At 32.8% G+C, this 22,105-nt stretch overlaps 2 protein-coding genes and 1 non-coding gene across 7 annotated transcripts in view; 2 read left to right on the top strand and 1 right to left on the bottom strand.

Annotated features, from left to right (window-relative positions):
* The window catches only part of LOC143254990 (uncharacterized), a 52,051-nt gene extending 45,487 nt beyond the window's left edge, over positions 1-6,564 (bottom strand). For 4 of the 5 annotated variants that reach the window (XM_076509942.1, XM_076509945.1, XM_076509944.1 and 1 more), the window contains exon 1: positions 6,132-6,553. In XM_076509942.1, coding sequence (XP_076366057.1) covers positions 6,132-6,209 — 78 coding nt within the window. In that variant the 5' untranslated portion in view covers positions 6,210-6,553. Of the gene's footprint in view, positions 1-6,131 lie in introns of all 5 variants that reach the window. The other variant, XM_076509943.1, reaches the window with a different exon arrangement.
* A 50-nt stretch (positions 6,565-6,614) lies between these two features.
* On the top strand, positions 6,615-6,686 carry TRNAP-AGG (transfer RNA proline (anticodon AGG)). The gene has a single exon. It is a non-coding gene; the product is annotated as a tRNA-Pro (tRNA).
* An 11,239-nt stretch (positions 6,687-17,925) lies between these two features.
* On the top strand, positions 17,926-20,228 carry LOC143254989 (uncharacterized). The gene is made up of 3 exons (XM_076509941.1): positions 17,926-18,103; positions 18,799-19,030; positions 19,772-20,228. The coding sequence occupies exons 1-3, from the start codon at positions 17,941-17,943 to the stop codon at positions 20,013-20,015; spliced, it is 639 nt and encodes a 212-aa protein (XP_076366056.1). The 5' UTR covers positions 17,926-17,940; the 3' UTR covers positions 20,016-20,228.
* Positions 20,229-22,105: the final 1,877 nt, after the last annotated feature.

Below are 22,105 nucleotides of genomic sequence, written 5' to 3'. Positions count from 1 at the left end.
TAATTCAAACTTTAATTTCTTAATTCCAAAGTGAACTATTTAAATAAATTATCAATCTTTACTTCTCCGTATCATTACATTTCTTCAATCCAAATTACCCATTTTAGCTTATTTTTCTACCTATATATGATATTCTAAGTTTCCCACAACCTATCCATTCATACTACATATATCCCAGAGCTAATGTAAAGTTAGAGCCCCTAAGCTCCTTGCCTTCCCAAGATATGTGAAGCAGAGTGAAAGTAACACACCACACCCCCTCCTAATATATTGTCTTTCAAGACATGTCATTAATCCTCTTTAACATTTGCTATTGGATTATTTCTAACCACCAGAAAAAAAAAATGTCCTCAATACTTCAAGGCAAGAATTGTTTATGTGATAGATTTTGATTTTTTTTTTCTTAGTTGCATTATCTGTCATTACTGGAGCTCAGCTCCAACAGCAACCAGAATTATTATAACCTGTTTATAACTTAGAAAGCCAGTTTAACTACAGTACTCTTAAAATATTATATTTTGTGTGTGTGTGTCCCAACATTTAGCATTATAAATAAAATATCTGAATTTAAAGCATAAATAATAGTTATTGTCATATTTTGAGAGGGTCTAAGTGCAACTATAAAGAAATAAAACTAAACAAAGTCTTATCAGACATAACTGTAAGAGTAAATAGTGTTTAACTATCTGTTACAATGTGCAGTCATTTTGGAAAGAAAGAAAAAAGAGTAATTTACATTTATTTCATATTTTTTTATGTGGTGAACACAAGATCGGTCAAATTGACTGAGCTTTTCCACAGTTTGTGTTAGGAAAAACAAAATAACAGGTAAAATATAAAATTTTGCCAGAAAATAACTTCTGGTTTTCATTTAAAATTTTAAAACTTATACAAGTGGAATATAAAACTTAAAGTTGAAAAGAATATTTTTATCCTTAACATGAAAATCACCTTGCATGCAAACTAATTTTGTTTTTAATTTTTCTATGTACAACCAATTTGCAGTGTCTGCTTAAAGCTGACCAAATTTTTTTGCAGATAGATTTACTAGAATTACAGTTATAGTATATATATAATTTCGTGGTGGTTACAACGTTAGTCAAAATGATTAAGCCTGCATACAGAAACGTAATAAACTTTTCCTTTATCTCCAACCAACCATCTTACATATCAAAGAACTAGTCTTTCTCCAACCTGCTGGATATGGTGAATATAATGTGGTTGACATTATTACATATTTTTCTTTATTTAATTCATAAGTCCAAAGAATTACTAATAACATTGTGGATGCATAACCCACTCCAGGAACAGAATCTTGGAATTTCACTGGCACTCTTGAATTATAACAAGGTTAATTCAAGTAAACATCTGTTTTGAATTTTGTTCAAAGCTACATAAGGGATATCTGCACTAGTCATCCCTAATTCAGCAGTGAAAGACACGAGGGAAGGCAGCTAATCGTAACCACCCACTGCCAACTCTTGAGCTACTATTCTTCCAAAGAATAATGGGACTCGTCATCACATAATAATGTCCCCATAGCTGAAAAGGTGAGCATGTGTAGTGGGATGGATATTTGAACCTGCAACCCTCAGATTCCAAGTCAAGTGCCATATCCACCTGTCCAAGCCAAACCAATTCAAGTAATAAAAAATGATAATAATAAATAACTGGTGTTAAACATAAATAAATAATATTGTATTATTTATCTTTATTTTAGTTCTGTATCATAAATTACTTAAACACTGATAATAATTACATTCCACTTACATACTCTAGTTCTTCCACAACAAATAATATTCATAAAATATTATTTTATGACACAGATAATGCTTCCACTATGTCTATCTTTTCCCAGCTATACTGATGAACACTAGTACTGGTCAAAAGGCCTCATTAACACTAGATATAGCAGAGTATGTTGTTGACATATTATTATACATTATTTGCTTTCATTCGTAAGTTCCTAGAATTACTTTGTACACAACACTGTTCTCAGGCAGAGTGAAAAAGCAATTTATTAACTTGGATCAGCAAAAAGATTAATCCACATGTTAATCCTTATTATAATACAATATACTAAAATACACAAAGAATCAGCATTATTTAATACACAAATAAGATATTTATTCTAAGACCAATCAACAAGATGAATCCACATGTTAATCCTTATTATATACAATATACTAAAATACACAAACAATCAGCATTATTTAATACACAATTAAGATACTTATTATAAAACCAATCAACAGGATGAATCAACATGTTTTGACAACAATTCCTGTCATTTTCACTCCTGAGGATTACTTAAATCAATGTTGAATCGTGTATAGTGCCTTTTAAGACTGTTCATATGTTTTAGAATAAAGATTGTAATTGTATACTGAACATTGATTATTTAAGTATTTCAAATATTTCCAAAAGTTTCTCAAATAAAAAATGTTTACTATTATTGTCATTACATTTACTTGTCCTTGATAATTAGGCCAATAAAAATGAATTCTTTTTTTGTGGTAACACTGTATGTAAAAATTAGGGTAGAAAGATAAGACTTCTTTTATTTTTTATTAAATATTATTACTCTATTATAGCATACCATTTATCAATATAAAAGAATATGTTTTATGCAATCCACCAAATCACAAATTACTAGATTTTTTAATTGGATACTTCTTCTATAAGCAACTATGCATTTTCTCCTTATAACATATTTACTTCACATGAGGCCTCAGTTATAGGCTGAAGTCCTGATGTCTAATACACAGTTGACAAACAGATTTACAGTTAAAATACACTGAGGAAATAGAAACTATAGTTGACTTGTACGCATTGCATGAAATCCACTTCTAATGATGTTTAAGTTCTTTATAGAATTATTGTTTGTTGACATACACCAACACCATACATTATGTATGTCACTGATGCATTTTCAATATAAACTTGAGAAATTCACATTCATAAAATAATAATGTTCAACTTAACTAAATTTAGTAATACAAAGATTGCAACATGTTCATTTTTATATTCACAGTAATATACTGTTAAGGTTTAATTTCTAAATGATTAATTTGTGGTGAAAGGAAATACTTTTTGGAATTATACAGTTAAACATACAAATATATACTTTAAAGACATTAATATCATCTACATGATAAAATAACCCCAACTTTTAAAAGATACTTTACAGGCAACATGTTTCAATAAGTTAATAATAACCACAAAATAAACCAAAATTTCCCAAGCTTTCCTTAAACAACTCATATCCAGGTGTTGCACTATCTGCACAATATGGATTTCAAAATATCACATTTAAACTCTTAAAACAAAATATACTGATAATTAGGCAAACTTACAAAAATAGAATTCTGACTATTATTACATACTTTGAGATAAACAAGAGAACACTCCATAGTCATAACACGAGAAAGCATGGATACAAGAAGTACATCAACACATGTACGTTAAGCTATTTCTCTAAACATCACTTAGCAAAAGCAAAAAGTGAGAGACACATGCCAAGCTAATTACTGCTGCATTTTTTAGTAGTACGTAAATCTTTGTGTGTTTCAAATTTCAATAAACACGTGAACAGCACTGTTAAAAATCAATACTTTAAAACTGTTACTCAGAAAAAGGTTACTGGTTCCCCATCCATTTGTGTGTTTCAAATTTCAATAAACAGGTGAACAGCACTGTTAAAAATCAATACTTTAAAACTGTTACTCAATAAAAGGTTACTGGTTTCCCATTCAAAAACTGAAACAAACATCATAGGTACAAAAACCAGTTTCATGTTCTATGTCTTAGGAAAGTAAAACTTTGAAACTTGTACAAAAAATATACTTGCCAGTTAATATAATTAATAGTTAAGGCATATTTAACAAACAATGCATAATAATTAAAAATTCAAATTATCTTTTAATATATTTTCATAGAGATTTATTATTTACTGCATTGTTGAATTCTTCCCTAACAAATTAATTCTGATCAAAGTTACATTTTGTGGAAGGATTCATTAAAAAAGTTGGACATAAAAATAGGAGTAAAAATGTCACCAACCAATAAATCAAAGTAAAAAACATGTTTAACACCTAAATGTTTTTGAAAAAAGGAAGATAGCAGTCCTTTTTTGCAGACACCCAATACGTTCTGTTGTAGATAAAAACATAGTTTTTTTTTTAAGTTCGATTTGTTTCATAAATAAAACTGTCTTCCATTGTTGGGGAATATATAAAATGAGGGCATTCCACTCCCATGTCTCGAACGATAATACCAAAGGGTAGTTAAAAATCTGTAATTGGTAAAAGTCAATATCATATTTTATAAAGTTTAATGTACGTAAAAATGAAATTATTTAAACTGAAGACTCTTATCCACCCTTTGCCAATATATTTTTATTTAAAATAATGTTCAAAAATTTTTCTTTATAATTAATGTTTATTTTTAAGTGGTCCCTGTCAACCAGAAGACTTGTTTCATTATGTTCATCAAAATGATACTTAATTTATGATAAATAATGAAAAGGGAAAAAAAGCACCTCCATTCAGCTCATTTTTTTATTCAAAACTCTTTGTTTTTTTCTTTTGTATAAAAAAATGATAACTCAAAAAAAAACCAGGGAAGCAGCTGCAAACAAAAGCAGATGGAAACTAAATGTATTTTTGTTTACTTACTCAAAACATATGATTCAATTCTCTGAACAGTTTGAGAAGAAAAAACAAAACTTTTAACATCAAGACTTTTTATCTTGATGAGCAGAAGTCAAGCTACTGCAAACAATTCTCCCCTAGGGAGGCTATAATACACACATAGCCTATCTATACACGACAATCACAGAATATTGTATATGTTTTATACTATTCTATGCTGTATAAAATGCAATGTATGAGGAAACTTGCATTCTTGTGCTGTTTTCTTTTGTTAATAAAATGTTTCAAGCTTGCAAATTTTAATGTTATATAAATATATTATTACTAATTGAAAATTGATTGATGTATTTACCTTTGTACTTTATTATATGGTTAAAAGAGTAGTATGACTAAGTGAATATAGAATATTGATTCACAAGTGTTTACCTCATTAACAAAGTTGCTGTCCAAAAAAATGCTAGCATCTGTAAAAAAATTCACTGAAACACAAGTTCACAAAGAAAATATAAATATATAGTATTACAAATGTAATCCAAACAATCTACAAAAAGTTTGTACAAGTTAAAATTACAACTTAATACAAAGTAAAAACTAATCTTTTACACTTTATTCAACATTAAAAGAGTAGATTTATGCAATTATAAATTAGTAACTCAATATAAACAGAGTTAAATTATTCTTTATTTAATATTAATTCTAAGGGCACATGGGTGAAGGTACAAAATGTGTTATATACATGTCAACCACACCACGTCTGTTATATCTAGTGCCATTGAGGCCTTTCAACTAATACCAGGATCAACAGGTTAGTTGGAATAGCATTGGTTTATGTCACAGGAATTGCTAGACACTGACAAACGAGACTCTAGCTTGCCCTGATTCTCTCCGACAGTGTCCTGAATCCCCATTTGATGTATTGAATAATCAGAATAGAAAACCACAACTGATATCATACTGACACCATGAAATTTTAAAAAATAATAATGATGCTGAGCCATAATATCAGTATTTTAATTACTCAGAAGTTGAATACAAAACAGAAATATCTGAAACACTAAGTTTATTTAGTTGATAACCTTACAATTTTATAAATTACTTAATATATTCTGTACTCCAACTCTACAATGGTGGCACTACTGCAAAATGAGTTTTTACTTCATTGTTACACACCCAGTTGTGAGATTTTAAAGGCTTTCAGTCCAATTTTACTTGGAAGTCATTTGCGATATTTCAGTTTGTGTATTTACCGTACTTCACTAAAACACTAACATTTTGTTATTCAATTAGCACTGATTCATCAAACTTTTAGCTTTGGTTTAATATGTCATCATAAGTACAGCTGGAATTTATTTAATAAAGTATCAAGTTTATTTCTTACTTACCAAACTTGAAGAATAATCTAGTTTACCCTAAACTAAATAAAATACCATTAAGAATAAATATAAATTCATGTTATTATTAATCAATGATACAACTTACTCTGGCAGGCCATGGAGGATATCCCCTAACTTTTGCAAATACCAAATCTCCCGGTTTAAATATTGCCTTCTCTCTCATTCTAACTTATTTCTCTATTTAATTTTCAAACACACATTTGAAATAATGTTAATGGAGCATTAACACGAATAAACAATAAATAGATCTTTTAACAGAATCAACATTAATAAACTTAGGCCTAACCAATGTTTAACTTTGAACTTTTTTCGTCTAATTTTATTCATACAATCAGCCCGCGCTAAAAACCTGATGCGAGAATAATTTATTCTCGCTAACACAATCACTCGTAAGCATGCATGACGCTACTATACAGTGAAGGTATAGTTATTAGTATTACTAAGTTGTTACTTTATAACAAAAAGACTAGGAAAGAGCATTAGAACCAAAATTATTTCATATAAAATATAACTATTATATATCTATTACTACATAATTTATAACTTTTATTAAACAATTGATACATGTGGCTCGTTGGTCTAGGGGTATGATTCTCGCTTAGGGTGCGAGAGGTCCCGGGTTCAAATCCCGGACGAGCCCTTAATACTTTTCATGATTTCAAAGGGAAAGGATTAAAAGAACTCAACTTCTGTGGTTCAATATTCTTTTCATTACTTTACCATTTATTGACATAAATATGTGCAGTTAATACAAACTGCATGTATTTTTCTTTCAATTATAATGTTCTAAGGTGAGTAATTCAAAAACATATGGTAGTAGTAACTTATAGAGTAAGCTAGTTCTAATTTCGTGAGTACAACCTTACGACCCGAACAATCGGGATATCATTGATAAAAATTAAGTGATAATGACCCAATTAAAACTTCTTTGACTGTCTTTTACTTTCTGATGAGCCACCACTACAGGTCGCAACGTTGTAGATATTCAAATCAGGACCTGCCTATTTATTGCAAAACTAACTGTTGTTGTATTTTTGAATTAAAATAATTCAATTTTGATAACGAGTAACTCCCGTAATGGCGACAAAACCTTGTGCAAGGTTGTGCATGTGTAACTGAGGTAAACTGGTAGTAAAGTTTCTCGTTATCTATTCAAGCTGGTTTGGGCAGTTTCTCGATGTAAGTCCAAAACATGGAAAACGATAAAAAAAAAACTATGTATGAAAATTAATTATGATAGAAACTATTGAACTAATTAATCTAAATAAAGATGTTTGGTGAGATCTAAAGGTATCTGAAATTAAATGCGTTCAGGTTTTTTGTGAAGCGTAAAACTACACAATGAACTATCTGTGTTGTGTCTAACATAGGTATCAAAAACAAATGTTTCAGAGTTGTAAGCGCATGCACTTACTACTATTTTTTTTTTTTTTTGGAATTTCGCACAAAGCTACTCGAGGGCTATCTGTGCTAGGCGTCCCTAATTTAGCAGTGTAAGGACTAGAAGGAAGGCAGTTAATTATCACCACCCACCGCCAACTCTTGGGCTACTCTTTTACCAACGAATAGTGGGATTGACCATCACATTATAACGCCCCCACGCCTGGGAGGGCGAGCATGTTTTGGCGCGACTCGGGCGCGAACCCGCGACCCTCAGATTACGAAGCGCACGCCTTAACGCGCTTGGCCATGCCAGGCCACTTACAACTAAACCATGGGAGAAAGATTATTTTAAGGTATTTAAAATATTTATATGTATCAAATTTGTAAAAGACTCTTCGAACTTTCTCGCTTTGTTTCTAATAAATGTAATATTTCTAGTATATGTCTAAAATCGAAGAATTCTGAGCGACAATATAAAAACAATAAAGATATAAATAGAGGTTTATAATTTCTTTATTTTTTAAGTTTTCTTATTTTAGTGTTTGTTGTTAAATTTGTAAATCTGTCTTTGAAAAGGTATAAAAATAGTAAATTGGCAATGCTATAAAACCACAATGCTTCGTTTATCAAAAATTTGATAAATTTCAGTAAGTACTAATAGTTTCAATTGTATGTAAAAACAATTTCTGATGAATCGCAGTAAAGTAGAATGATTTAATGAATATCTGAAACAAAATCACATAAATTCAGTCTTGAACAGAGAAATCAGTTCAGTACCAAGAGAAATCGCTTCATAAACTCTTTTATTTCACAAAGAAAAATACATCATAAACTGGTGCTTCTCAAAAAAAATATTGCTCAGAAAAATCACTTAAACCCCCTCCCCATGTATGTAAACAGTGAAACACACATAAAAAATCTTCAGAAACCCATTAGTGTAGAGGCATTGCTTCAGAAATCCCATTTCACAACACAAATCACTTTAATACCCAACTTTTTAAAGCAGATAGCTTCAAAACCTACTTTGAAAGGATAAATCTTGTTGAATGTGCATTTTTTTGTCAGAAGTATTCACATACTGCCTGCGCAGCTAACAACAGTACTCACTCAGCATGTATTTGCAAAAATATACATTGAGTACAATGGAGCTACAAAGGGACACATCAAATTGTTTGTTTGTAATTTAATTTCGGATTTATACACGATGGCTAAGGGCGCTAGCCATCCCTAATTTTACTTCATAAAACATAATTCTAGGTAACGGAATAGAGTCATATATAACTTGAGTAAATAATGTCTATTGTATCTCCAGCTTTGTTCGCTCACATTTTTACTATCCTTACTTGTAGATTTTTCTAATTCCCAATTTTTATTTATTTTTCCTTCACGTTTTTAAACCTAATAATCCGAGCTATTCGTGAGCCTCTCTCTGGTTTATAATCGTTGATCTCGTGCTTGGTAGCTTTTTGTATGTTTGTAACGTTTGTTCACGTTAAATGTGAACAAGATCAAAGTGTGCCATTAACTCCATTATTTAAGGTTTAATATTTTTTTCATAGTTACTTGTGAAATTCAAATAAGATCTTAGATCTTACACAAGAATTTATATAAATTAAAGTAGCATGATACTTAACTTAACTTCAGGGATGTGTTTTCAGAAACATTTTTTTTTTTCCTTTATCTGATTGAATTTAACCTAGAGGGAACGCAGGACCTTATCAGCACTGATGAGAGCTGTTATCCCTCACACACTTATATACAAATGATCAGGTGTCCAATATTAGTGCCCAGCATGGCCAGGTGGGTTAAGGCGTTCGACTCGTTATCTGAGGGTAACGGGGTCAAATCCACGTAACGCCAAACATGCTCGCCCTTTCAGCCGTGGGGTCGTTATAATGTTAGGGTCAATCACATTTATTGTGGCTAAAAGAGTAGCCCAAGAGTTGGCGGTGGGTGGTAATGACTAGCTGTCTTCCCTCAAGTCTTACACTGTTAAATTAGAGATGGCTAGCGCAGATAGTTCTCGAGTAGCTTTGCGCGAAATTCAAAAACAAACAAAACCAATATAATATATCACTGTGCATTGTGTATTTGTATTGCAACTTCTGAAAGTAATGCTAAATATCTATTATTTTTGCACACTCGGGTCTAGCTTCCTCTGGGCCTATTTATTGCACATCGTATAGAAATCTACACCGAAATACGAGAAACTATTGTTGTTGACGTACCTAACGTCTTTGGTCTGCTTATTATTCAAGAGACATAAGACAAATTAAGCTACAGTTCAAACAGAAATTCAATATCAAACTGTTTTCGAATTAACAGTATATATAAATAACAGAAAGCTGAAGTAAAAATTGGAAATTCTATAAAACAAAAATTGAGATTTGGCAGAGTTTAGAAACAACTATAAAACATAACCAGAATAAAGTCCAAGCCTACAATTACCCTCATCCCTAAAGAGAGAAAGGTTAATTTTTTGACATGAAACACCTCTGGAAAATTATGATTCTATGATGAGATCTACAGCTAAAACAATTCAATAACAAGTGAAAATGTGCGATTATTATTTCTACATATAGCCTTCTTTGCCATCTTATACACTGTTTGTTGTTTGTTTGTTTGTTTTGAATTTCGCGCAAAGCTACTCGAGGGTTATTTGCGCTAGCCGTCCCTAATTTAGCAATGTAAGACTAGAGGGAAGGCAGCTAGTCATCACCACCCACCGCCAACTCTTGGGCTACTCTTTTACCAATGAATAGTGGGATTGACCGTAACATTATAACGCCTCCACGGTTGAAAGGTCGAGCATGTTTGGTGCGACCGGGATTTGAACCCGCGACCCTCTGATTACGAGTCGAACGCCTTAACGCGCTTGGCCATGCCCAGCCCTGTTTGTTGTCAAGCGCAAAGTTACACAATGAGCTATGTATACGGTACCGACTACGGGTATCAAAACCCGGTCTTTAGCGTTATGAGTCTTCAGATCTACCAATGAGTTACTGGAGGATGGGGCTATGCATTCTGTAAATACACACTTAGCTGAAATTATATTAACAGTAAGAGATATACAACCAAATTAGCACAAGTTGAAAGTACAATCAAACATCACATTTGTGTGGATGACAATCGGGCGTATATACCAACTGATTGCAGAGATAGCCAATAAGTTCAGTTGTAGATAAATATAGAGCTATTTTTCTTGATTTTAAGTTCTATTTGCTTCATAAATAAGACTGCTTTCCGCTGTTAGAAAATAGAGAAAGTGAGAACGTTCCGCTTCCACATCTTAAATGATAGTACCAAAGGGCAGTTAATAGTCCCGAATTGATAAAAGTAGATATCCTATTTTGCCAATATATTTTTATTTTTTATATGTCCTCTAAAACAAGGTCCGGCATGACCAGGTGGTTAGGAGGCATTCGGCTCGCAGGTCTGAATCCCTGTATAACCAAACATGTTCGTACTTTCAGCCGTGGGGCGTTATAATGTGCGGCAAATCCCTCTATTCTTTGGTAAACTGGTAGTCCAACAGTTAAAGATGGGTGGTGTTGACTAGCTCCCCCAAGTCTTTCACTGCTAAATTATGGACAGCTTTGGGCGAAATTAAAAACAAAAAACATCTGAACTCCACCACTACCTGAAGGAAAAGGTCAAAAGCACCTGACCCTCCAATGTCCCCAACGACCAAATCCCAATAACAGACTGGAGAGTCTCATAAAAACAGCTGACAGATGTATATTAAAAGTATCAATAAACAACACCCAAACTAAATGGCAACAAAATTCTGACATAATCAACATAATTAGGGAACAAAGAGGATTAAGAAGAGAATCTTCTGTGACCCGGAAACAAAACCGCAGATAAATGCGCTCAGAAACTAGAAACGACATTAAGCTACTAAAGTCACAAAAATGGGACATCTTCTATAGAGAAATAAACTCAAATTCAGATGATAAAAAGTTTTGATCCCATATTTAAAAAATCTCAAAATTCAAAAAATACAAATATCACCACTTACCGTACACTTAAACACAATAATAGACTAGCATAGGAAATAAACAGCAAACACACGCCCTTAAAGAACAACTCCATAAAACAAAACATTCAAAACACTAGATGACTCAAACATGAACTAACACTTTATGAAAATAGTAAATAATTATATCACGATATATATATATATATATATATATATATACTACACTTCAACAAGGACACTCAACACAACACAACAACAGAAACTGAACACGATTACATAACAAAAGAATTTACCAGACCCATCACAGTAACAGAAGTACAAGAAAACACAAAAATTTTGAAAAACAAAGCACCAGAACAAGACACAATTCAAAACATATTAACCCGAGAAAGGCTCTCTGAGGTAACTACAACATTCACATCTATGCGCAAATTATCTCTAAAAACAGAATGCGTACCAACCACTTGGAAACAGGTTGATGTTCTTATGTTCTAGAGGGAAGTAAAATCAGCGAATAACTCTAGAAATTATAAGCCCATAAGCTTAACTAGCAATGCAGGAAAATTACTTGAAAAAATCATAAATAGTAGACTCATAGATTTCCTTAAAACTAAATCAGTACTCCAGGAAACACAAAATGGCTTCCGAACAACAAAAACAAACAACAAATCATCTCGTAAGATTAAGTGAAAGAATAACACAAGGCTTTAGTAAAGAAAACAACGTACCTTCTCATGCTTAAAAAGCATTCGATTACGTATGTCACAATAGACTCAGATACAAACTGGGACTCCCCATAGAAATACTTCGCTGGGGTTCTAACTTCCTGGGAGGTGGGAGCATCATAGTGAATGTTGAAGACACCCACTCCGAGTGATGCACTTCGGGTATCCCTCAAGGAGGAGTACTGATGCACTTCAGGTATCCCTCAAGGAGGAGTACTGAGCCTCACGCTTTTGTCTTCTATGTCAACGACATGTCTCTCAAAGACCCAAACCACAGTTTTTTGCTCGCAATTCGCAGATGATGTTGCACTCTGGAAGAGTTCCACAAACCCCAAAACAGCATCATACAATATACAAACATTATTAAACAAAATAGAATTGTACTGCAATAAGTGGAGAATTTAAATTTATATGCACAAAATGCAAATGATATTATTTACAAACTCGTACAAAACAAACAAATGAATACTTCACTTATATCTAGACAAGACTGTCTTATAGGTAGTAATATCAGCAAAATTTGACGAAAAATTAAACTGGATACCAAACATTAATAGTGTAAGAACCACAATTTGGAAAAGATCGAGTTACCTTACGTGTCTAACTGGCAACAAACAAGGAGATTCACCAGAAAACATGTTAAAAATTTACAGAACATACGTTAGACCAGTCACAGAATATGTGTGTATAACATGGATAAATATATATAAAAAAACACATTCCGATAAATTACAGGAAATACAAAACTGTATTTCGAAAGCATACAGAGTCCCATGATAAAAAACTCAAATATTTCAAAACTATTCACACATGTTAACTTTATCAGACAGACACCTGGATAATTCGTTTCAACATTATAAGAAAAATATTTAAAAAATGAACTGAGGAGCAAACTAGAGTTACATAACACATGATGGACTTTTCCTGCTAAACATCTTAAATTAGGAACTCACAAGCCAAACAGTGTTAAAATAACTGAGCCCTGGACACAAACGTAGCTCAAATTTAAAATAGTTTTGTATTTGGAAATAGGATTATGTGCGTATATATATGTAACTGCTGAGCAGAGCTGTATTGTGAATACGGACTAATAGTGAGATGATACGTGAGTGAAGCTAGTGAAAATATACCAGTTAATATTACTCCATGAATTGAACATGGCACAATGTATGTTAATTAAAACTACTGATAATGGAGAAAATGAAACATACCGTGAGGAATGCAGCAACAAAGTAAAAAGGGTTGTACATAGGATTGAGGGAAGGATAAGTCCAAGCTAAACTTGACCCTTCCTAGTCCATAACATGGACCAAATCCCGATGAAAATGAAGAAAATAGAGGAGAGAATGACAATATGTTTGTTGATTCTAACAGTTTTAAAAACAATTTTGTCCATTTTCAAACTTCTATGAGCTTTAGGGTACAGACTGAAATCAACAAATGAAACAAGCCTTTGTTTTGTGGGCCCTATTTTTATTACATTAATTTGTACGTAATTTATCAATATCTGAAAGTTCCATCCGCAGAAGAGCTTATAAAATAAGAGAAGAGAAAAGGGAGTATCTATTCTTTTAGTATTAGCACATGAGAATAAAAACCTAAAACTAGACAAGCCTCAATACGAGACCGTGTTTCACATTATAACATTGAATGATGTGACTATGCTACATAAGCTCACTAATCAACATGCTTAAAAATAAACCATTTTAAAATCACCTTAATTGAAATTCTAAGTGTTTTATTTTAATAAACACATTCTATCTGGACAACTGTTGTCGTGTTAGCCTCAATATTACCCTGTTACTCAACTCACAGGCAGTCAGGAGTGGGGTTGGGGTAAATGGGGCATGTTTCATTCCACATTCTATACTTGTGTAGAGGACATTTTTTCTCGCCTCATTTGTTCACCAGTTCAAAGACGTAAGTAACCGAACTTCAACGAAATTGCAAAGTAAAGAGCCAAGTTCAAACACCTGAGAAAAAGAGAAAATAATCTGAGGGACACGCATGCGTACGTGGAAACGAAATAAAAACCTGATCTGGTAAAGAGATTTTTCAATAAACAACAAAACATGGGCATCTTGAAAATTAATCAAACGAGAACATAACATCTCTTATCGTCAACTAAAACGCAAATAAATCATGAAATGTTTCTTCTAAGATCCAGAAATTAAGAAGACTTACAGAGAATATTTTGAAAAATAAAAGTTTCACGTGCGCGGAAAACAACTAGATTAAAGTATAAATAAAGTACAGAAAATAAACACATTAGGAAGAGATATCAAACTTAACTAGATATATAACTACAGGATGTGTAGAAAACAAACATATTAGGCAGAGATATAAAACTTAAGTAAATATATAACTAGAGGTTGTGCGAAAAACAAACATATTAGATAGAGATATCAAACTTTAGTAGATATATAACTACAGGATGTGTAGAAATTAAACACATAAGGCAGAGAAATCAAACTTAAGTAGATATATAACTATAGGATGTGTAGAAAACAATCACATTGAGGTAGAGATATATATCTACAGTGGATATATAACTAAAGAATATGTAGAAAACAATCACAGTAAGGTAGAGATATCAAATATTAGTTCATATACAACTATAGGATGTATAGAAAACAATCACATTAAGGTAGAGATATATAACTATAGGATGTGTAGAATTGTTTTTTGTTTTTGGAATTTCGCACAAAGCTACTCGAGGGCTATCTGCGCTAGCCGTCCCTAATTTTGCAGTGCAAGACTAGAGGGAAGGCAGCTAGTCATCACCACCCACCGCCAACTCTTGGGCTACTCTTGTACCAACGAATAGTGGGATTGACCGTCACATTATAACGCCCCCACGGCTGGGAGGGCGAGCATGTTTGGCACGACTCGGGCGCGAACCCGCGATCCTCAGATTACGAAGCGCACGCCTTAACGCGCTAGGCCATGCCGGGCCGGATGTGTAGAAAACAATCACATTAAGGTAGAGATATGAAACTTAAGTTGATATATAACTAAAGAATATGTAGAAAACAATCACAGTAAGGAAGAGATATCAAACATTAGTTGATATATAACTACAGGATGTATAGATATTAAGCACATAAGGTAGATATATCAAACTTAAGTAGATATATAACCATAGGATGTATAGAAAATAATCACATTAAGGTAGAGATATATAACTATAGTGGATATATAACTAAAGAATATATGGAAAACAATCACAGTAAGGTAGAGATATCAAACATTAGTTGATATATGACTATAAGATGTATAGGAAACAATCACATTAAGGTAGAGACATGAAACTTTAGTAGATATATAACTACAGATTGTGTAGAAAACAATCACATTAATGTAGAGATATCAAAGTTGAGTAGATATATAGCTACAATATTTGTAGAAAACAATCACATTAAGGTAGAGATATGAAACTTAAGTTGATATATAATTAAGGGATGTGTAGAAAACAATCACGTTAAGGTAGAGATATCAAACTGTAGTGGATATATAACTAAAAAATATGTAGGAAACAATAACATTAAGGTAGAGATATCAACTTGTGGTAGATACATAAATAAAGAATGCATAGAAAATGCCTCCCAGTGACACAGCTGTATGTCTGCAGTCTTACAACACTAGAAAGTGGGCTTCAATACCCATGGTGGACAGAGCAGAAATAACCCATTGTGTAGCTTTGTGCTTAATTTCAAACGAACAAGCAGATAAATCATACACATTAGGGTAGATGTACCAAACTACAATAGATGTATAACTAAAGGATGTGTAGAAAACAGACACATCAGGGAAGATGTATTAAGTTGTTGTTGATATATAACTAAATGTTGTGTAAAAAACATGTATATACATTAGGACACAGATATCAAGTTACATAACTGATAATTGTGATACCAGAATTAAGTGTGTTTGTGTGTGTGTTTTCGTATAGCAAAGCCACATTGGGCTATCTGCTGAGCCCACCGAGGGGAATCGAAGCTTTGAGTTTAGCGTTTTAAATACGTAGACTTACCACTGTACCAGCGGGGGGCAATATTACAATTAAAAGCTAAAGTATGCAAAACTGTAAACATTAACAACAGTATTTAACACAAAACGAAGTTTCCTTCTCATGATTATTCAAAATGTTCAGATTGTGAAAGTTCTTAGTCTTCACTTTTGTAGTTGTAAAAGTGGCTATCGTTTTGTACACACTCGAAGCATCCATTTGGCTAAGTAGTGAAAGTGCTTAGCTTTCTGAAACATTTCTCCCGGCATGGCCAGGAGGTTAAGGCACTCCACTCGTAATCTGAGGAAAACGGGTTCGAATCCTCTTCACACCAAAAATGCTCGCCCTTTCCGCCGTGGGGGCGTTATAAGTAACGGTCAATCCCACTATTCTTTAGTAAAAGAGTAGCCCAAGAGTTGACCGTGGGTGATGATGACTAGCTGCCTTCCCTCTAGCCTTACACTGCTTAATTATGGACAGCTAGCGCAGATAGCCCTCGTGTATCTTCAAGCAAAATTCAAAACAAACAAACAAACAAACTGAAGTACTTCTAGTATTCAGTTGACGCAATGGTAAAATTTTCTAATTTCTTTGTAAATTCTTAACAGCTGTTACGTTTGACATCAGAAGAGTTTATCTAGCCTTTCCATATATTTCTACACCATCAACATTTTTCAGGAGTAAAGTTCTATTATTCCAGTGGAGTTTCAAACTTTCTCTCTTTAACTGAATTCAATTCATATTAATTTAAATATTTATCATACAACTATAATGTTTATTTTGTTCAACAGAGGACAGCCTGTTAATTGTTGCAAACTGACAATAAAAGCTGGTTTTATTTAATTGATACTTGAAACCGTTGGTACTTTGTGAAACCCGATGATGCATTTACTGTCGAAAAATGATCTATTTGTGAAACGTACAGCTGTGTTTCTTCTCCTCAATGCTCGAGGTATTTCGTCATATTATGTAGCAACCTATGTTATGAAATCCTGCTTTGTAAACAGATCAAAATTACAAGAATAATATCTAATAGTTCCGAGGTTACGGTACGCAGCTTGTAATAAGTAAATACTTTTATTACTCTTAGTAGCCGTTGAACTCCTAAACACACTCAAACGTAAATAAAAACATCACTTTAAACAAATTTCGAGTAAAATATTTCACAATTTCTCTTTTATATAAAATAAATACACAAAAAGAGCAAACGAGTAGAATTTGCTGGTATTTGAATGTTTGTACATTCCACAGAAAATGATATTTTCATCAGCATAGGTAGAAAGCATAAAAGCGGAACGTCGTTCCTCGAAATTCGCTTGTTTTGCTATAACAAACACCAACTGTCAGTTTCACATCCACGTGTATTGATAACTTGTAAAATTCTGGCAAACGTAAAACACCATCCAATTCAGCAGATATTTTTTTATGTTTCGATAACATGGTGAACGTGACTGAAAAGAGAAACTTCGCCACGAGAGGTCGGTTAAAGGGCAACAAATACGACAAATGGTAGCTAATGTTGATCTGGAAAATTTGGTTGTTGTTGGCTATAGAGTAGCTTATTCTCCCCCAACAGCACAGGAGTATGTCTGCGGACTTAGAACCCTAGAAACCAGTTTCGATATCTCTTCGGTTGAAAGACTGCAGATAACCCAATGACTATCTTTGTTCTTAACTTCAGACAACAAAGCTAGACACTGCCATGTTCCAACTACCATTTTTTTTAGTCCACGTGTACAAATATTTATTATTTTTATCTTTCTTGGAAGCTCCAGGAAAACCTGTCAAACGCGAAATGTTTTCACATGTCAATTTATTGCAAAATTCAAGAATAACAAGAAGTATAAAGCAACAAAAAACAAACTTCAATTGTTATCAAAGAACAATATATAAGGAGAGTTTTGAAATCGCTCCCTACAGTTTACTGTTGTTTGGAGGTTGGAACTTTCCTTCTCAAGGTAATAATGTTATCTTTACATTCTTACTAATTGCTTTATAATTTAATTACAACAGCGATAAAATCTCAATAAACAGTCTTACAGGATTATCAAGTACAGTATTTTCAGTTCTATTTGACGTTGAAACATTAGAGTGAAAGTTTCAGAAAATTCACTTAGTTCTTTTAGTACAATTGGTTTTTAAAACTTGATTGTGTAGGTGTCTTTGAATTTTGATAGGTTACTTGTTTCAATATTTTATTTTGCTTTGAAGATGTCAAAACCGAAAGGGAATTGGAATATAAAGAATCAGTAAAATCATACAAATGTGATTATTAATAACAGCTTCCGAATGAAAATAAAGACGTTAATAATAATATGTCAACCACATTACTTCTTTGTTATATCCAGTACCGATGAGGCTTCTCGCAAAATACCAGGGCTCATTAGGCTGGCTGTGATACGACGGACATAGTGGTAGCTACAGATTATTTGAACAAAAAATGTTTTGGTGTGAAATAAATTAAGTTTGCGAATATTTTTTTTAGTATCATAACACATTTTTTACGTAAAATCAAGGTTTTTAAACACTTATTATTAACGAATTCAGGAACATAGAATATATATTTTTGACTTACAAAATTAAAACAGATGTATATCAGTATATGTCTGTGTGTGTAACAGTTTATAAATACTACTTATTTTGTGAACTACAGAAACAATGAGATTTGCAACCACACCTTTCCTGGGTTTAGTACCAGTGATCTTAGTGTTAAGCCTAATCACTGATGTCGGCTATTGCGGCACGAATTGGTTAATCTTTACCAGATGTATAACTGAAAAGATGGGCGTCAGCGCCATAACAGACAGTGACGTTCGCTGTGCTGGGATTGAGATGTTTAAGAGTTATTGGAAAATGAGTACAATAAAATGTATCAACTGTGACAAGTAAGTGAACTAAACCTGTTAAAATGAACAAATTATTGTAACAATTTCAAACTAATAATATTAATATTCTGTATTATAAATTGTTATTACTTTACTCCACCAGAAGGCAAAAGCTGTGATCAACAGGCTCTTATCACTTAAATGACCTTGCATGTTGGTTTGTTTTGAATTTCGCGCAAAGCTACACAAGGCTATCTGTGGGCTATTCTAATATTTATGAGTAGAAAGGTAAGTAAAAAATTAAGAAGTAAAAAAAGTTTTCTGAAAATACACATCTTATTCCTGTTGGAGTTGTTACAATTTTAGATTATATTATTTATGAAGATGTTTAGCTAGATTTAAATTGGCTAAAGTATAATTATTAAATAATTTGTGAAGAATTGTTAACTGAAAATAAGCATGAACTTTAGATAACAAGATTGTCACAGTTACGTTATTAATATTGTTCTTTTTTGGTCAGCTGAGGTCCACCAATATGGCTGCGCCCATAAAAGTTACAATGTTAGGTGAAAGTTTATTCTGTCTTTTTCGAGCGATAAAGGAGTTTTTATTATTATTTTTTATAACAGAAAGGTTAGCTTGTTAAGCCTGTACAATGAATGCAACTGTGATTATTTCGTGTATTTTAAGATATGGTTATTTTATACCACTAAAATAATATACATGTGGGGGTCTCGTATATCAAAGAGCTTGTTAATTACACACAGTCGTTTCTCTTCAGTTTTATCAATTATTTTTCAGGTATTTTCATTGTCAAGGCAACTACAACGCAGTGTACAAGTGCGGTAGAAAAAGTCAGTCAATACGCACTGCCGAAGTTATCAGCGATTGCCGGGAGTTTTCTCAAGGTGGAACTGACAGCGGAGCCGATCAGGCAGCCAACAGATACGGGAGAAATGGAGGAAACTGTGCCGCCAAATATCTTTGTGACGTCAACTGCAAATACAACCCGAATGACGACACTTGTTTGTCGTCAAATTGTTGAAAACCAGTCTTTACTTTAATTCTGTTTTTCAGCATATCTTGGAGTGTTTTTTTTTCGTTTGTTTGTTTTTTTAAAGGAAATATATTTCTTTCTGAGTTTAAGGTTTCGGAAACAGAGTAAAAAAATGAAAGTTTGATGGTTAAGACTATTAATATCAATTTCTTTCTATAAATTTTCTTTTACTTCAAATAAAACAAGATTTGCCAAAACATGGCAAGTGTTTAAGATTATTTCTTTATCTTACGTGTTAATTTACACTTATAAATCCTATACCTACCTATAAACTGTTTCACTTAGTCGAAATGTACCTTTCTACAGTAGGACAGCCATAAGTTTACGATCTTATCACGCTAAACTCCATGTTTCGATTTATTCGTAGTGGACACAACAAATAGCTTAATATGACCTGGCTATAAAACAACAAAGTTTTAATTCATCTAAATAACACATAAATTACATCATTGTTTTAATTTCCGTCTATAATTAAATATGTTTATAAAGTATAGACTTAAAATATTTTTTTTCAGTAAACAGAAGGACGAACATAATAATATACTGTTTTAAAAACGTGTTTTTACGCTTCACAATGTTTAAAGTACTTTTAACACTCTTGTTGTGAAAACTAAATACTCCTTAAATATTAGATCACTAAATGAATTAAATAATGATTGTTAAAATAAACGGTGTTGTATATCCAACACTCAGAGTGCTACAAAAAACAAAAACAAACAAGATATCTTAAGAAAGTTAATATAATTTTTAGAATTTCGCGCAAAGCTATACGAGGGCTATCTGCGCTAGCCGTTCATAATTTAGCAGTATAAGACTAGAGAGAAGGCAGCTAGTCATCACCACCCACCGTCAATTCTCTTACCAACGAATAGTGGGATTGACCATCACTTTTTAACGCCCCCACGGCTGAAAGGGCGAGCACGTTTGGTGTGACGGGGATTCGAACCCACGACCCTCGGATTACAAGTTGAACGCCTTAACCCACCTAGCCGTTCTTGGCCAATATATCTTAGCAACAACCATAGAAATTTGAATTATTGCAACATATAAAAATTAGTTTGTTATATCCTAAAATTCTAAAAAACAAGCCGAAACATAAATAAATAAAAAAATAAACGCTGAACTAATTCAAAAGATCCCAGGGTACAAGCTTTTCAATTAGTGCATCGTTTTTATTTATTATTTTTACATTTATTTTTGTTTCGGCTTGTTTTTTAAGTTATAACAAACTAATATATTTAGTCAGAGGTTTGGGTTTGCTGTTTTTGACGCAGACCTTCCTTGTGATTTTATGTACTTAATTTTATCAGTATAAATTTTCTATAAAGGTTATCTATATATACAACTCCATTCATATAAGTTGAGCGTTCACCCCCAAAACTTATTTTTTAAACTAACTGCATTAAGGTGGTGACGATCGGATAGCTGTCGTTATCGTAGTTGCTAGCTTTCGTGATCATCTGAAGATTTGATTTGGTTTATTTTGAACTTCACGCAAAGATATTCAAGGGCTATCTGCGCTAGCCGTCCCTAGTTTAGTAGTGTAAGACTAGAGGGAAGGCAGCTAGTCATCACCACTCACCGCCAACTCTTGGGCTACTCTTTTACCAACAAATAATGTGATTGATCGTAACTTTATAACGCCCCCACGGCTGAAAGGGCGAGCATGTTTGGTGCGACAGAAAGATCACCAGCAGATCCCACTGAGGTAAGTTTGAAGGCTTACAACATAAAAAACTCGTTACGAGAACAGTACAAACAGCCTACTGTGTAGCTTTGTACCTGACAAGAAACAAACAATAAAACAAACAATCACACAAGCTATTAATTAGTAATTAGTTTTTATATTTATTTAACTGGGTCCTATTTACTAATTAGGTCTTATCCAAGGTTCTGACTGTTATTCTGCTATCATTGTCAGGAAGCCCCTGAAATAGATGTCAAGAATTGGTCGTGGGTCGTCCTGTTGGAGGGTCAGTGTAAGCAATACATCAGTCTTCAGTTCGTATACGAAATATTTCAAACACAAACATAGTAATATTTCCCTTCAAATTACTGAGCGTATGTGCAAATTATTA

Source organism: Tachypleus tridentatus, chromosome 7 (assembly GCF_004210375.1).
Source record: "Tachypleus tridentatus isolate NWPU-2018 chromosome 7, ASM421037v1, whole genome shotgun sequence".
Classification (NCBI taxonomy): Eukaryota; Metazoa; Arthropoda; class Merostomata; order Xiphosura; family Limulidae; genus Tachypleus; species Tachypleus tridentatus.
Note: the sequence above shows the minus strand (reverse complement) of the source record. Positions and strands in the feature narration are given on the sequence as shown.